Source organism: Porites lutea, chromosome 1 (genome assembly GCF_958299795.1).
Source record: "Porites lutea chromosome 1, jaPorLute2.1, whole genome shotgun sequence".
Classification (NCBI taxonomy): Eukaryota; Metazoa; Cnidaria; class Anthozoa; order Scleractinia; family Poritidae; genus Porites; species Porites lutea.
The window spans coordinates 50396487-50413075 of NC_133201.1; the positions used below are offsets into that span (position 1 = coordinate 50396487).

General features: G+C 40.4%; 2 protein-coding genes across 3 annotated transcripts in view; one reads left to right on the plus strand and one right to left on the minus strand.

Annotated features, from left to right (window-relative positions):
- The first annotated feature begins 6083 nt into the window (after nucleotides 1-6083).
- LOC140939588 (uncharacterized) lies at nucleotides 6084-8378 on the plus strand. Its single transcript, XM_073388853.1, has 2 exons — nucleotides 6084-6275; nucleotides 6865-8378. The coding sequence occupies exons 1-2, from the start codon at nucleotides 6129-6131 to the stop codon at nucleotides 8368-8370; spliced, it is 1653 nt and encodes a 550-aa protein (XP_073244954.1). The 5' UTR covers nucleotides 6084-6128; the 3' UTR covers nucleotides 8371-8378.
- A 4414-nt stretch (nucleotides 8379-12792) lies between these two features.
- The window catches only part of LOC140953808 (uncharacterized), a 6024-nt gene continuing 2227 nt past the window's right edge, over nucleotides 12793-16589 (minus strand). For both annotated transcript variants that reach the window (XM_073403198.1, XM_073403191.1), the window contains exons 2-4: nucleotides 15825-15926; nucleotides 15059-15254; nucleotides 12793-14544 (exon numbers count right to left, since the gene is read on the minus strand). In XM_073403198.1, coding sequence (XP_073259299.1) covers nucleotides 13033-14544; nucleotides 15059-15254; nucleotides 15825-15895 — 1779 coding nt within the window. In that variant the 5' untranslated portion in view covers nucleotides 15896-15926 and the 3' untranslated portion in view covers nucleotides 12793-13032. The remainder of the gene's footprint in view (nucleotides 14545-15058; nucleotides 15255-15824; nucleotides 15927-16589) is intronic.

Consider the following 16589-nt stretch of genomic DNA (forward strand, 5'->3'; position numbering starts at 1 on the left):
GTTTCGCACCGGATTGAAGGACCGACAACGAATGATTCCAGTGCATGACATCGCCCATGCTTTGGGTCAAAAGCTTTGTAGATCTCTTCCTGGATTCCATGCAATCACGGGCTGTGATTCGACCAGCGTTTTGGCGGGTATCGGGAAGAAGAAGGCTTGGGATAGTTTTTGTCGTAGTACTGACCACCAGGATAGCGTGTCTCATCTCGGAGAGGAATAAGAATTGAACGTAACCACAGCCGGCAAATGCGAAGCCTTTGTTTGCAGTCTATATACAACATCCAAAAAGACAAGCACCGTAGATGAGCTGCGTTACTTCATGTTCTGCCAGAAAAAGCAGAAAAACGAAATGCTTCCACCGACGTCTGATTGTCTACTTCAACATTTAAAGCGATCAAACTACCAGGCATTCGTCTGGAGGCATGCTCTTGAAGCGATGCAAGATCTTGAGTCACCAGAGGGTCATGGATGGGTGAGGGATGAAAAGCATCTTTTACCATTGCTAATGACAAAAGCACCGGCTCCGGAAAGTCTCCTCGAACTGACGACGTGTAAGTGCAAGACGTCTTCCTGCTTGCGAAACTGTTCCTGCAACAACACAGGGCTTTCTTGTACTGAAGGATGCTACTGCATGGCAGATGATGAAGTATGTAAAAACCCGCATGGTGTTACCTGCATAAGTGACTCTGAAGAAAGCGACGAGGAGTGAAAAGGCTCTCGAACTGTTGAATTGTTTGATGTTTGACGTATATTTTCTACAGAGCAAATTTATAAAGGCAGAAATATTGCTATCAGTAATCTCCTATACAGTATTTCATTTCACTGACAAAAAGGGTATTGTAAACAACAGATTTTGTAAGATAACATAAGTATCGACGTATATGCGTTCCGGGCGATTTAATAGGCATCTTCTAGCACTGAAATAGAAGTTTTGGCTTGTATGAGGTCACGTGCTCGGTCACGTGACCTTGCTTTGCAAAGTTTAAGCATGATTGGGATATAATTTGTTAAGAAGTAACGATATTAGAGGTTTCCCTTGATCAACAATTGCAGATAACGCCGTAAACAGAAGCAACCGGAATGAGCCTCGTTTTCATGTTGACCCGGAAATGGGAGAAAAATTGTCATTCTTTTATTGTTTCAGTTTCAATAAGCTACAATTTGTCTTAAAGTGCGTAATGCACCAACAGTACGTATAAAATATCAGAATATTTATGAATAATTAACACATTTATGGTAATGAAGACGTTAAAATAGGCTAGTAAAAGCTATAAAACACCATTTTTGACGCTGCAGCTGTCACGTGTTGGGTCACGTGACCTCAATTTGAGCAATCTGAACATGATTAAGATTCGTGCTACAAAGGTGTAACGATATTTGTAGATTCAGGTCAAAATAAACGTTTAATTTACGCATTATCAGTGGTCTTCTATCTTAGCCTCGTTTCCATGAATTTAAAGGGGTGGCCTATTAAAATAACCGCATAACTCGTAACCTATACCACAAATCAACTCTACTAACTAGCTGACATTGATCAGCAGGTCTTGTTCTATCAAAATCCGCTATCAAACCTTTTCTGACCCGATCATTGTACGAAACCCTTCTTTTAGGGTCCTGGCTTCCGGACTAGAGGGGCCTTTTCCGAAGATTGGATAAATTCTCCCAGCAGAATTTCGAGCAGAATAAGAGATTTTTGAAACGAGCATTCTACCGGTAGAATAAGGCTTCGAGCAGAATTTGAGCAGAATAAGGCCGGGAAAATCAGCGGCACTAATGATATGCATAACAGTCGTAAGAAAATACCTTGTGATTAATTTGATTATTTAATCATCCGGCTACAACACGTTCAAATTATAAGGATCTATAAGTAAGATGAATTACAATTTTGCTTCACATAATGAAGGCGTCCCTTCTTTATTTACGAAACTGCAAATACAGCCCGGAGGGCTGAAAATTTGTTCGAAAATTTGTTCGAGCTTACCAAGCAGAATTCGAGCTGATTAAGGGTGTCCGAGCAGAATTTTGAGAAGAATAAGCGATTTTTACGAGCACTGCCGGCAGTCAGAATAAGCCATTTTACAAGCAGAATTTATCCAAGCCTACCTTTTCCCTCTTCCCATCGTGTCGGTATGGTATGCGTAAGGCACTGGCCATACCGAGGATGTGAGCTTTGTTGGAGGTCGCAATATCGTATGGGGCCTATGGAGGCTCTCTTCTCCGCTTTTAAAAATAGAAATAAAAATAATAAGAGCGCGGTGGACGATGGGAAGAGAGAAAAGGCGGGAGTCTTCTTCCTCCATTCCCTTTTGGCCCTTATTGATCGAAAGATGGATAATGCTATCCAATGGATAACTCAAAAGAGGGATTAAGATTCACGTTTACGCTTAACGGCAGACGTGAATTTGTACCACGTGACCAAGTTTTCCCCTTATTTTCTGTTTACTCGTTATTGCTTCTACTAAAAAATATGCGGTTTTATGCCACTTTTAACCATAGCAATCGCTAGGGACTGTTTTTATCTGCTTATTTTCTATTCTGAGAAATTCTCAACTTGAATGTAACGTTGGCCGTTTACGGTAGACGTGAATCTTAATCTCTCTTCTGTCAAGTAGAAAACGCAAACATTTGGGTTTCCCTAATATTTAACTCATTGGTACTTAATTTCGCGATTTTGCGGGGGAGACAGTATTTCGCCTGGCTTTATTTTCGCGATTTTAACAGGTAAACGTAGAAAAGGGGCAATAATTTCCCGATTTAAGCGTACTCAACTTCATTTTCTTTTTTAAAAAACTCTGGATAAACAGGAACAAGCAATGTATGAAATCTTAGCAAACTAACGTTATCTTACAACGGAAGATACAAAATAGAACTTTCCAGTAAAACCAGCGGAGAAAGCAATTTGACTTCGTCGATACATATCAGGGGCGGATCCAGGATTTTTCTTAGGTGGGGGGGGGGTTGCACTCGTCTCTTGCTCTACTTCAACACCATAAACCACATAGTTTTTTTTTTGCAGAATACCAGTCGTATTAGAAAACCGCAGGTCATCATCTCAGGGGGGGTTGCGCACCCCCTGCACCCTCCCCCTAGATCCGCCCCTGCATATTATTGCTTTTGTAACATGTCAATTGTTATTTGAATTTTCTATATGGGCGAGGATTTATTTTCGCGGGTCTTTAATTTCGCGCTTTTTTTTTACCTGATCGCGAAAAACGCGAAATTAAGTACCTATAAGGCTGCTGGCTAGTGATTCATCCGATGCAAAGAGCTATCCAACGCTTCAGTCACAAACTGGGGCCTGATTACTACTAGGGTTGCATACATGAGTAGGCGGCCACGACGTCAGCTTTTTCAAAGAACTTCGGTTTTTTGCCGGAAGCTCTACAACCAACGAACTCCTTTTTCGGGAGCGTTAACAAACCATCATTTTCAAACACACGTCCGTTTTGGAAAATTTCTGTGTGGACGCAAGGCGAAAAAACGCATACTAGTGTAGCGAGTTTCAAACCAGGAGTGACCCGGCATTGTCACTGAGGAATGTTACAGTTCAGATATGCTTTTATTCAAAATAGGTCCATTAAAAACGTCCTTTGTTAGGCTGATCAATCATTCATTACTTCATATTTAAAGCAGAGGTGACTACAAAGGAGTTAGTACGAAGATAGAGCGGTAATTCAGGTAGGATAATCAGTAAATTTCATTTAGAACGAAATCAGAGAAGGAAGTTTCAGAATGCACTGTCATTGTATTTAGTAAACCGTGAGCTCTTGCCACAGAAACCGGTTGGCTGAGCCCGGGTCACGCTGTAAACAGGCATTAATTAACTGCAGAATACGCTGCTGCTTCTAACCCGTGAGACTTGAAGTCTGATTGCTGATATACCGAGTTGACCTCAATGTAGGGTAATCTTCGTGATGTTTAAAAAGCTCGAGATACTGGATGTAGGAATTTATCAGCAGACTCCCGGTAGTCGTAAAACGTACATACACCTCTTTCATGTAAGCGCACTTGGCATAATGTGCCCAACAGCTTAATCGATGTTAGTTTGGTTCTTAGGGAGGGTTCTTAGGGAGCTAGAAAATTCGCCTAATCAAATTCAATAGAACGTGTGTGATGCATATTCCCATTGAGCACGCTAATGACGTCAGTCAACTATACCGCGAGTTCTTGCGAGCTTAGCAATCCTCCTAAGACGTCTTCCAAGTGTATCCATAAAAACGATGAAGCATTTACCATGTGTTCTATAACGTAAATTTAAGAGAAAACTTTTGAATTTGTTAACCGATAGTAGGGAAAATATGTGAGTGTTGTTGTTGCCGTTGTCAACTGCGCGAGCTGTGCGGGCTATAGCGTGTGTGAATCATTCTATGCCGCAAAGTTGTCGTTTTTCTCAAAAAGAATTTTACCGTGAAAAAGTAGTTTTCCGACACCTCAATATGGATTTTACAATCTTTTTAATATTATCTTATAGTAATTAAGCAACTTGAGTAAACTTTGTCTCAATTTTAAGATAAAAACATAACTGTGAGGTAAAAAATGTAGTCACGCAGACATTAACGCGTACTGCTTTGAGCGCGCTACAATAATAAAATGTTTAAAAGTTAACTGCTGCATTGATCTCATTGATAATGTTATAAACAATTTGTTCATGATTCAGCTGTGTGTATGTCTAGATACTGAGCTGAAGTTGGAAGAGCACTCAAGAGGCTAGAGTTGTTCTCGGCTGCACCTTGAACAAGTCTTACGCCTCTTTAGTGCTCTCCATTAAACTTTCCGTGTTCTCAATACCTCAACATACGCCCGATGAGGCATGAACTAATTGTTAAACATTACAATAACACTTATCTCCTCAATTTAATTAAGGAAAATGTTTGTGCGGTTTTCTCTGTCGCCATCACTGTTTGCAACGCATTAGAGTTAGAAATAACTATAAACAAGTAGTTCTGCTTCAAAACGTACGCGTGCGTAACAGATATATATACTAGCCTAAATTTCTATCTCTTTTACTCACTTATGCATGGTTTCGTTTCATCGGATATTTCTCGTCGGGTTGGGTTGAAAAACTGTGAACTTTTTGTTTGTTTTGCATACACCTTTCGCTTTCCTACAACTGGCGACAAAATTTTTGTGACACTCAGTAGATCCTCAAATGGATTAGCCTCGTACAAACGGACACAACATTATTGGCCAACAACTCCCAACATTGGATGTTATATGTTATGTCTGTTTGTACACCCTGCTGCATGTTGTTACAAGTTGTTGGGAGTTGTTGCGCAAAGTTTGGGTGATCCTGATCAGTTAAAAACCTGTGAAGTTTTTCTTTGTCTTCTAGCTCATTATTTTCCTTTGCTCTGTTGTGTCGACTTCACACTGGCTTCTTTGTACTAATTGTTTTACGTCAGCTCGTGAGGTTCACAGGTTTTATACCGAGTATGAGCCCAAAGTTTGAAACCGGTCAAAGTTTTAGTTACTAACACGGACGCTTGTCACGTCAGTCAGTTTTGAATTTATAGTAGTTGACGGATTTCTTCTGCTGTAGCCTTGTATGACGTTCAATGTAGTGTGACTGTTTAACTGTTTCAACTGTTATAATTATTTCAAATTTTACAAGCAATATCCACTTCCCGCTGTTAGCAATTAGCTAGTCGAGGCGAGCAGTGGTTACTTGTATTTTATACATATAAACAAGTATTTTGATAGACTCTTTACTAGACTCTTCTAAGTAGACTTCAGCTACGTGCAAACGGACGCAACAACTCCGAACAGTGATGGGCCAACAATGTTGGGAATTGTTGCGTCGTTTTGCACGTAGCTAAAAGTTTGACGGGTTTCAAACTTGGTGCAACAACTCCCAACGACACGTAACAACATGGAACAATAATAATAATAATAATTTAATAATTTAACATTCATATTGCGAAAAATACATGTAAATATGATCAAGTATTTTTGGTAGAGAGGTGTGGCTTGTTGATATTATTGCTCCTAAATGCAACGCTTATTCGAAGGTACGGCTATTTTAGTAAATAGGATACATCTTTCGCTCATTTCTCGCTGCATCTCGTTTATCCCTTAGTATGAATAACTCAGCCCAGGAAAAAGTGGAAATACGTTTGGACATCCAGCGCATGCAACGTGAGATACGGGAGCAAAGAGGAAAACGCGAGGTCCTTAAAAACATGGAGTTATTCGTTTTGGACAATTCCCTGCGTGAGAGCACAGTGGGTCAACTTCGAGGTCATACCATTGAGAACAAGTGGAAAATCTATGAACAGGTAAGGGGGCCGCGAGGATTATCACCAAAGCTGCCATGCAACTTTGTACGTATTATAGCATTGTTTGGTTACCTTGTTTCTAAGCAACTTCCGGCTTAGGAATAGAGCGCATTGGCTGCAACCTAAGAGATTACTTTCTGCCAGTAATTCCTAAGGGGTCACATTAAATAGCATAGTTGTGAGGATTGATTTCCTAGACAAAACTCCAAAAGGCCTTAAATTTCAAAAATAACATAAATTAATACTCTTTGTTTCCTCCAAAATTTTGCGTAAGCATTGTTTTCAATTTCTTTTGGGGCGATTGTAACTCCCAAGATAAATTAAAAACAATTCTTATGCAAAACTTTGGAAGGGAAACAAAGAGTATGATACTTTTGAAAAAGGTCTTTTACTTATTCATTTCGTAAACAGTGTTTCAAAAAAAAATCAAAGGACAAATTGACAAATTAAAGACACTGGAGACTCACACGAAGACGGATTTTGTAGCATGCCAGTTGCTGCTTCCCTTTATCTAGGGGATTAAGAAATGCCTACGAGCTAGTTATTCGAAAATAATTTGATTCATTTTCTTTCTTGTTTTGACATTCAGATAAAGGAGGTTGGCTTCAAGCACATCATTGTAGCTTCCTTCTCTCACATGACTCGCCTGGGTGACACCTTCATTCAACAGTTGCACGAAAAAGGGGAGGACTTCACCAATCTTTATGCCTTTAGCGAGTTTCTGGAATCTGTCAACAAAGACAGGGTCCCAGATACGAATACTATTCCAATTGGCCTTCGGAAATGTAAGGAACTCGGAATAAAGAACGTCATCATCGAGGCGGATTTAGTCTGGGCAGGGATTGACTTCAGTAAGTTTAAAGTGGCAGATATCAACCAACTATTTTCTGAGAGGATGGAATGGTGCCGTAAAAATCTTTCCAAAGATTGTAAAATATTCATTAACTTTCGAGATCTTCCAGATGGTATGATGAAGAAGCCAAAGCGAATCTTGAGGGTAATAAGGTACCTTTCCTCGCTACCGCAAGAAGAGCGTCCCTTTGGTCTAATGACTGAAGAATCTGGCAAGTATCTTCCAGAGGAAGTTAGTTCTTGGATAGCAACCATTAGAAGGCAAATGGATGCCTGTGGGTTTGAAAATGGGCATTTTCTTGTTCACGTGCACGAGCAGTGGGGAATGGCGGACATCACCCAGTTAGAATCCCTTGTCAATGGAGCAAATGGTATCTGGGCGAGTCTAATTATAGAGGGAGCCTCCATGGGTCATGCAAGCTCAACTGTCACCTTGATGAACATGATTCGTATGGGAAACAAAAAGGTCCTTAAGCAGTACAACTGTACAGCTCTTCGCAAAACTGCACAGGAGGTCACCAGGATCACTACTGGACGCGAGGCCTATGACAGGCAAGTCGTTTATGGCGAACGCGCCCTGGATATGGTGTTCGGAGTGCCAAATTTCCCTCCAACCAAGAGCGAATTTAGTATGGCTGATTTCTTTGGTGAAGAACCTGTTATGCGAATGACAACCCTAGCCTCACCTGACATGATTGTAACCAGGCTAAAAAATCTTTTCGGCAGCGACCGTCAGTTCACAAGCGAACGAGGCCAGAGGATGTTGGAGGTGATGCTGGAAGATCTGCGCCAGAACAGAAAAGAGGAATATATGAGTGCTGTCGGTCTTGCTTTATTATTTGACCGCTCGGGAGGAAAACTCACCAAGAAAATGAGCGAAGTCATTGCCCAGGAAGAGCTTAAGAAGGCGCATGCCCAAGACCTGATTGCTGAGATTCGTGCCATGTGGGATGAGTGGGACCTTCGAGATGGGCAGAGAGATGACAAGTTGGATTTTGATGCCTTCTACAATGGGTTCTTGGCACCGTACTTTGGCTGCTACAGGTGCGATGAGACGAAGCGCGCTTTGAAAGCCATCGACATGGACGAAGATGGGACGGTGGATTGGGAAGAGTTCGCATTGTACCTGAAGTGGGCCATTCGTCAATACCCTGAAACCCAGACTGCGGAACAGCTGTTGTCCATCGCCTTCCGAAAGGGTCTGATCCCGGCCATGCAAGATGAAGTCCTTAAACAGTCTTGACATCGAGTGATACTTGGAGAGATTTAAATGAACGCTTTTCCGGAAGGATTTTTCAGGCATGTCACTTGTGATAGGTTTGCTAGTCAGTTGCATGCATTTTTGATGTTGCGATATAATTTGCAGAAAAATATATCACAAAAAGATTTATCATTTTTGAAGAAGCATTGAGAGTTCCGAATATATGTTTTGACTACTTGAAAAAGGAAAAGAAAATTGGATGATTTTGTTTTATAATTAAGATGGATTTAGTCAAGAATCCCTCTCCTTAATGCTTACCGTTAATAAGTATATCGTTTTAAGAGCGTTGTCATTTTGTGGCCCTTTTTGACGCTTAAGGACACTTGCTGCAGTTGTAAAAGGCAAAAAAAGGTGACTAATGAGCCAACATAAAGACATGAATTCGAGGCTCGGGTGGACAATTTCACACAATTTACTATATTTTGTCCACTGCACCCAAACCTCAAGTAAGTGCCTTTCTTGACAGGAGTGCGCGCGGGAAAGTTCTATCGTTGGTTTTTCGGAAATTCAGATACTCTTGTACGACAAATTGGCGGAAACTGTTGTTGGTACTATACCTTGAAATGAGGGATTCATTTGACCCTTAACCGAACCGACAATGGTGCATGTATGTTAAGTATAAGTAGCGAGCGCTTTGCAAGATGGGGTTAATATTTTGGCTTTTATGCCTTTTAGTTATGTTGAGGATTCATCCAAAGTGGACGCCATTTTGGCTGCCATCTTGGATTTCATTAAATAGGGTTGAAATAAGAAACTTTAATTTTCCTGCGAGCTCACCAATCGAAAAAATGAAGTTACAACCTCTTTACGTAAGTCAATATAGGTTTAGAAGGTTACATCCGACCTGTTATGTTTCACCACATTTAACCTATTTCCGAAGCAGTTGGCCCTGTGAAATAACCAATAAATAATTCGTTCATAAAACGCTTTGAATAAGGCCTTTTTGTAATTTTCAAATTTATAACTTGTCAGAATTATAACAGAAAAAAAAAACATTTTAGCCTCTAAAACATTGCCTTGTGCATCACAGTAGTTTTGATTTCTGAAACAAATTCCTTCAGCTTATGTTTTGCTTGTTTGTTTGTAGTTTTTTTTTTAGAATAGACTGTAGATAAAAACAAATAAACTCGGAATTTCGATGTGTCGAACTACTCGTTCTTGGTTTCAGTGGTTTTGATTCAGCCCCCCTCACAAGCTGGTGGTTTTCGTTTACAGATTTTGTAGGGGGGGGGGGGGGGGTTAAGAATAGTTAGCGAGTGGAGAAACCTTGAGAAGAAAAGACAGTCGATTGCCTATTATATGTTTTTTTTGCTTTTTTCAATACTATTCTCCTCTGCAAACAACAGTAAGGTCACACTCTGAGAGACAATGGACTACCATTTAATTGAGTTAAACGCAACTTAATCTCCCTGCCCTAATTTAAAGAACTTCCTCCTTTGAAAGCAACTTCTTCTCCAGCTAAAAACAAATTTACATAATTAAAATCAGTCTATCAAATTGCTTCTTTGATGTGATCTCCTTTGATGCCTTTGATGTTATGTGATGTGAAAAATGAAGTTTTGTTCTCACCCTTCAAAGATAGGCTGCAATTGGCTAATGTGATGGGTGACTTTTTTGTTAAAAACTCTGTGACATTCACTTGAAGTTGGATGAAATGACAGAGAAGTTAACCAGCTACGTCTCTGTTTCCCTTGCATATGATTGTACGTCTGTTGTTACCATGGAAACATCTTTGCGACTTACAGAAGGCAATGTTCGAGACCTGTTTCTTAGCTCTTGTTGTGAACTGCCTAAATGTGTTACTCCTATAGTCCTGACAAAAATTAATTATAAACACATCTTTGATGTCTGGTCACTCTGCTGATACATGAAAGTGCGCACGGGTTGATTCACTTTTGAAAAAGTCTGGATAAGACAGACTCATCAGTAATGTTCAGTACTTTTCTAAAGTATTAGAAAGGGCTTTATTCGAACAAACTCATGGACACATGGTTCAGCACCACATCTACCCAGTTTTACAGTCATCATATCGTGCTGGTCACAGTACTGAAACGGCTTTGTTGAAGTGTTGTGAATGACATCATGCTTTCCATGAATTCACAATGTGTCACGCTTTTTGCATTATTAGACCTTAGTGCGGCGTTTGACGCTGTTAACGATGAGATCATCGTTATTCGGTTGCAAAACAAAGTTGGACTCCAGGGGACAGTTCTGAACTGGTTGAAATCATAATTTTGTAATAGAAGTCAGCAGGTATCTGTCAGTGGAACGCTCTCTGAATGCTTCAAACTGGATTGCGGGGTCCCTCACGGCTCTCGTTTAAACCCTTACTTATTCATCATTTATTCATCTCAGTTGTTTGACGTTATAGAAAAACACCTTCCATGTGTTCATTGCTTTGCTGATGATACACAACTATATTTAAGTTTCAATTAAACCAAATGGCCAAGTTACTCAAGATGCTGCAATGCGGGCCATGGAAAAGTGTCTTGCTGATATTCTAAGATGGGTGATCAATGAATGATAGACTCCTACTTAATGATGACAGGTAACTAACTAAGCTAAATAAGTGAGACATTCTGACAGCACGGTTTAGAGGCGCGCTGAGGCTCGTGGGAGGACTATTTATGGTTTTTTTAGCGCGGGATTTGTGGCATTCTACGTCAGCTCAGTCGTCGTGTTCGCTTTCGTTTCGTTGTCCATAGTTTCCTTTCCGATGATTTATATTCTTACGTGTTCAGTTCTGTATATTTTTGGAATAACCTTATTTCGGTATACAGCTTATGCTTTCAGGTTTTAGGACCTGCATTCTTTGAAGTTAGTCTCTTTGGAGTAGTCTATGTAACAAGGTATTCACTGTTCTATGCTTTTCGCGTAAACCCTTTCCCCGGGGTTTCGTGCCAGTGCATTTGTAGAAAAATACGTTTCCACAGATTTTTTGGCCACTTCTCAGAGTGTCTTTTTTTTTCTATGGTATTTCGTATGTGGCGTGGCACACGTTCTAGCCTAGAACATGCAATAGCATTTTGCTGGAAATATAACACTGATGCAACTTAACTAGGATACATCTGCATCAGATGACTGACTGACGCATCCTGAATAAACTTTACGCATTGAATTTCTAGTGTCAGTGGAGTCAAAATTAAACCGTTAAAATGACATCGGAGTTGTCATAGCAACGAAATGACGCCATTACCTATTTTACCTGCAGCTATATTTCTCGGCACTGGGAACTGTCCTTCCAAAATCGTTCAGCGGAACGTTTTCCATCAATAGCCGCCTCGCTGTTCGTGAAGTTTAAGGGAAATCTGTAAGAACGTTATCGAGATATTTTGGGGTGAAGTTTTTATGGTTAGAAATACGGTGAAAACTGGACAGTCTCGATGTTCGGCCGTTATCCGTAGAAAATGAAGCGCTTTTGAAATGAAATTGCACCTCAAAGTAGTTTCAATCTTTTTAAAAACGTGTGTGAAAGATCATGAAGATAGCTCTAGCCGATTGCTAGAAAGAAGGATTTGACAACTATGTATCGAGGCACCCTTGTTGGCGGTTTTGTAAACATTTTGATCTATTTTCACAAATAAGCGAGTAAGTTTTAAACCACTCGATAGAGACCTCTTGGACCAAATGGAACAGTATTTTATGTCAACCCCTTAATTATCTACCGAACCAAAGAAAAGGTTGACTACACCATGGATTAGGGAGGGGAAGGGGCGGTGCTTTCCTAGTACTTCCGAAATGCAGTGTGAGTTTGTCCATTACGCACATGCAAAGATGGCTGGCTGGGGAGACTCCTCGATAAGCCCAGTAAGGCTTCCGAGACTTCCTGTTTATTATTGTAATTATTCCTTTTAAGCACTATCAATGAAATATTGTAGCCCTACCTACAATATTGAGCAAAAAATTTAAATACAAAAAAAAAATCCAAAAGGTTGTTGTTGCCCATAATAAGGGGATGCAGTAAATGGTTTGGACTGTGCGTGACAAGTTTCGATATCCTGTCTTCAGAGTCCAGGTGAGTTGTACCTCGTCAATTGATAACCACTTTAATACTATCAAATGAGGACACAAAATCGCTTTTGACTAGAAAGATGTCTACCACACAGGCTGTCAAAACGTCAGAACAACAGTCCTAATCTGGGCTACACTGATTTAGATGATCATATTCCACCTACTTACGAAATAGGATGGTCATGGTCGACCGGATTATATTTTGGACCAGGAAGAAAGGGGTCGTAATAACTAGGTGGTCCTATGGCGGCGATAGACTATACTCCCAATAAAATCTCTGAAAGTTCATACATAGTTTAGACTGCTGGAATGGCATGAATATTCCTCAGAACCTAAAAGTGTAGTACCTATCGACTTCGTGGTACTCTGGTGTTCAATAACAAGACGACTGCATTCTCAAACACTTTTAATGATGAAAACGAAGTGCAGTATAAAAGAAATTAAACTAATCAATCAATTTTGTAAGATATACAAAGTCAAGCGAAAACGGAATAAAACAGAAACATCTTACAAAGAAACCTCCTGCGTTAAGTAACAATGAAAAAGTTTAATGAAAGAGACTTTAAACAACGTTATAAAATACACTAGGCCCCATAGTGACTACGCATGAAATGGGCTTGGCATGAATGTTCCTCAAACCTGCTTTAATATCTCGTCTTGCATGGCCGGGATCAGACCTTTGCGGAAGGCAATGGACAGCAGATCCTCAGCCGTTCTGGTCTCGGGGTACTCGCGAATGGCCCACTTTAAGTACAAGGCAAACTCGTTCCAATCCACAGTTCCATCTTCATCCATGTCGATGGCTTTCAATGCGCACTTCGTCTCATCACACCTGTAGCAACCAAAGTACGGCCCCATGAATCCATTGTAGAAGGCATCAAACTCTAACTTGTCATCTCTCTCACCATCTCGCAGATCCCATTGATCCCACATGGCACGAATCTCAGCAATCAACTCTTGCGCGTGAACCTTCTTTGGCTCTTCTTTCGCGATGACTGCGCTCATTTTTTCGGTGAGACTGCCGCCAGCCCGATCAAACAATAGTGCCAGACCAACTGCGCTCATGTACTCCTCTTTCCTGTTCTTGTGCAGATCCTCCAACATAACTTCTAGCATTCTTTGGGCTCTCTCGGTTGTGAACTGGGGATCATCTCCAAAGAGTTTCGTCAGCCTTGTTACAATCATTCCAGTGGAGGCCAGAGTTGTCATTCGCATGACAGGTTCTTCACCAAAGAAATCAGCCAAGCTAAATACTTTCTCGTTTGGGTCTGGATCAAAGTTTGGCATTCCGAAGACCATATCCAGGGCTCGCTCGCCATACACAACTTGCCTGTCATACACCTCGCGTCCAGTGGTGATTCTAGTTACCTCTTGTGCTGCTTTGCGTAGAGCTGCACAGTTGTACTGCTTAGTTACCTTCTTGTTTCCCATGCGAATCATGTTCATCAGGGTGACAGTTGAGCTTGCATGACCCATGGAGGCTCCCTCTATGATGAGACTCGCCCAAACACCATTTGCACCATTAATAAGGCATTCTAACTGGGTACTGTCTGCCATTCCCCACTGCTCGTGCACGTGAACAAGCAGGTGTCCATCCTTAAACCCACATTCGTCCATCTCTTTGCGTACGGCTCCTACCCACGCACCAACTTCCTCTGGAAGATACTTGCCAGATTCTTCGGTCACCAGACCAAAGGGGCGCTCTTCTGGTGAAAGAGAGGAAAGATACCTAACTACCTTAAAGATCCGCTTCGGCTTCTTCTTCATACCATCTGGAAGGTCTCGTAAGTTGAAGAGTATCCTGCAATCTTTCGAAAGGTTTTCACGACACCATTTCATTCTCTCAGAGAAAAGCTGATTCATGTCTCGTACTTTAAACTTCTTGTAGTCGATACCTGCCCAAACCAAGTCTGCTTCTATGATGACGTTCTTTATGCCTAGCTCCTTGCACTTACGCAAGCCAATTGGAATAGTTTCGGTATCTGGCACTTTGTCTTTCCCGACAGATTCCAGGAACTCGCTGAACGCCCAAAGGTTGGTGAAGTCCTCGCCTTTATCGTGCAACTGTCGAATGAAGGTGTCACCCAAGCGAGTCATGTGAGAGAAAGAGGCGACAATGATGTGTTTGTAGCCAACCTTTTTTATCTGGATTACAAAGAGAAAATATTGACTGTGATAGTAATTTACAACTCTGAAATATTGCGTTTTACGGTGAGCTAAGCGGTATGCCAAACCCGTGTCAAATATGAACCTGTATGAGTCTCAGTTGCCGTTATTAGTCTCAATTGTCGTCAGAAGTTAGATCGCGCGATTAGTATTCAGTGGGAAGACGTGGTTTATATAATGCATTAGGGAATCATACTATATTTAATATCAACGTTCGTGATTTCACAAGTCTTACAATGACTATTAAATATATTTTCTCCAAGATATTTATATATTGCTATAATAATTTGCAGTAATAGTTAGCAAAATAACTTTAAAGACCAAGAGAGCGAAACCTTGAAAAGGACAATATTCTGTTTCCTTTTAACCAATTATTAGTTGCTTAAATTTTTTTGTTAGATGCTAGAAAATGAATTGGTATCTCAACCTATTTTCCAACAATTAGAAAACTCCAGTAACTCTGCCGGTAACGTAAATGAAGTAAAATCATTACCTGCTCATAGATTTTCCACTTGTTCTCGATAGTGTGACCTCGAAGCTGACCCACTGTACTCTCACGAAGAGAATTGTCTAAGACAAATAACTCCATCTGTCTAAGGGCCTTTCGTTTATCTTTCTGCTCTTCTATATCCTGATGCATGCGATCAATTGATCTTGCAATCATCTCTTTGTCGGTCATTGAACCGCTCCTAAAAAAAGACAGCAAAAGGAAGGGAAAACGTCATTTACTGTGAAGGTAAGCTCGCCCAACCGTTGCCACTAGACAAAGTTATTTTTGCATCTTTTTGAAACGTTTTCAAAACCTTTTTGAGAACCATCTAACACCGAACGAGCAATGAAAATCCAAGATTTTTTAAGGCACAGTTGTGAAGTTTCAACAGAGAGGAAATGAAACCTTTCAAATGCATGAATCCGCCTTCAAAATATCTTTGAATTTTATTTATTTCTGTCAGTTTATATGGAACCCACCAAAGGTATTAGAATTTTTAGAGAACAAAACATCTTTTCTCATTAGCAATTTACAACGCTGTGTGTCACTGCCCAGGAAAATCTGATATTTGGTCACCCCTTTCATCTTTTTGCAAGGGCCACTGGATTTCTGGGATCACGTGTGCTCACGCTTGTAACTATATTTTGTGCGGCCATGTTTTTGCCCCTAAATGCTGCCGTCTCATTTTGCCTCGAGTGTTTATTATTATTCAAAATTATTTCATGTAGCATTTCCTTCTAGTTACTGTCTAATTAGAGATTGAACTCACGCTTGTTTTTGTGCCTTCCGCATTTCCATCTGCTCGTCCGAGTCACTTTTCTTGCGTTTTAATGATGACATTATGGCGTCGCTGAAATTTCTGATTCTCCGTCTAGTTGAACAGAAAAACAAGAAAAGGTTATTATGATTCTCGCTTTCAAGTGACGGACAAAGGGACAAAGAGGAGCACGTAACAGGAGATAAAAAAACGTCTTTGCGTCTAAAAGGTTGGAAAGCAAAATGAAAATATAACATGAAAAAAAGCATGAAAGGAGTGATTTTTCCGCGACTTTTACTTTTTTGACAGAAAGGCTGAAAAACCATCCACGTTACACGATTAGAGGAGCAGGATACCCGGCCCCATATGTAAGCTCATGTTAGATCTAAGGCTCTGTTTAAAGTGATCGGAAAAATTATGCTTTTAATCCTTGAAAAGTACAGAAAAAAATTCCATATATGATTACTTGATTTATAGGTGCAAGAAAAATATTTAAAAAATGTGAAATTGGACCCCATTTTTGATACCAAACACCTCACTCTATTGTTCGACTCAAAGGCCTTTATTAAACGGGTCAGAGGTGTATCATCAGAAAATGTAAGCAATATATCGGCTCGTTAGGAACGAGACGAAATTTTCTTGAAATAGGAATATGAAGGAAATTTACGTATCGGTTGGGGATTTGCATTATTACATAAAAAGGACGTTTTGGATTGAGGGGAACCATACTGTTACTTGCTACGTTTGGAATGAATGCACCCGAAGTTTACAATGAAA

Bases quoted from the DNA above. Each gene is read 5' to 3' on its own strand.
- LOC140939588 (XM_073388853.1), top strand. From the start codon at position 6,129: ATGCAACGTGAGATACGGGAGCAAAGAGGAAAACGCGAGGTCCTTAAA. The intron at 6,276-6,864 runs GTAAGGGGGCCG...TTTGACATTCAG, and splicing joins AGTGGAAAATCTATGAACAG to ATAAAGGAGGTTGGCTTCAA.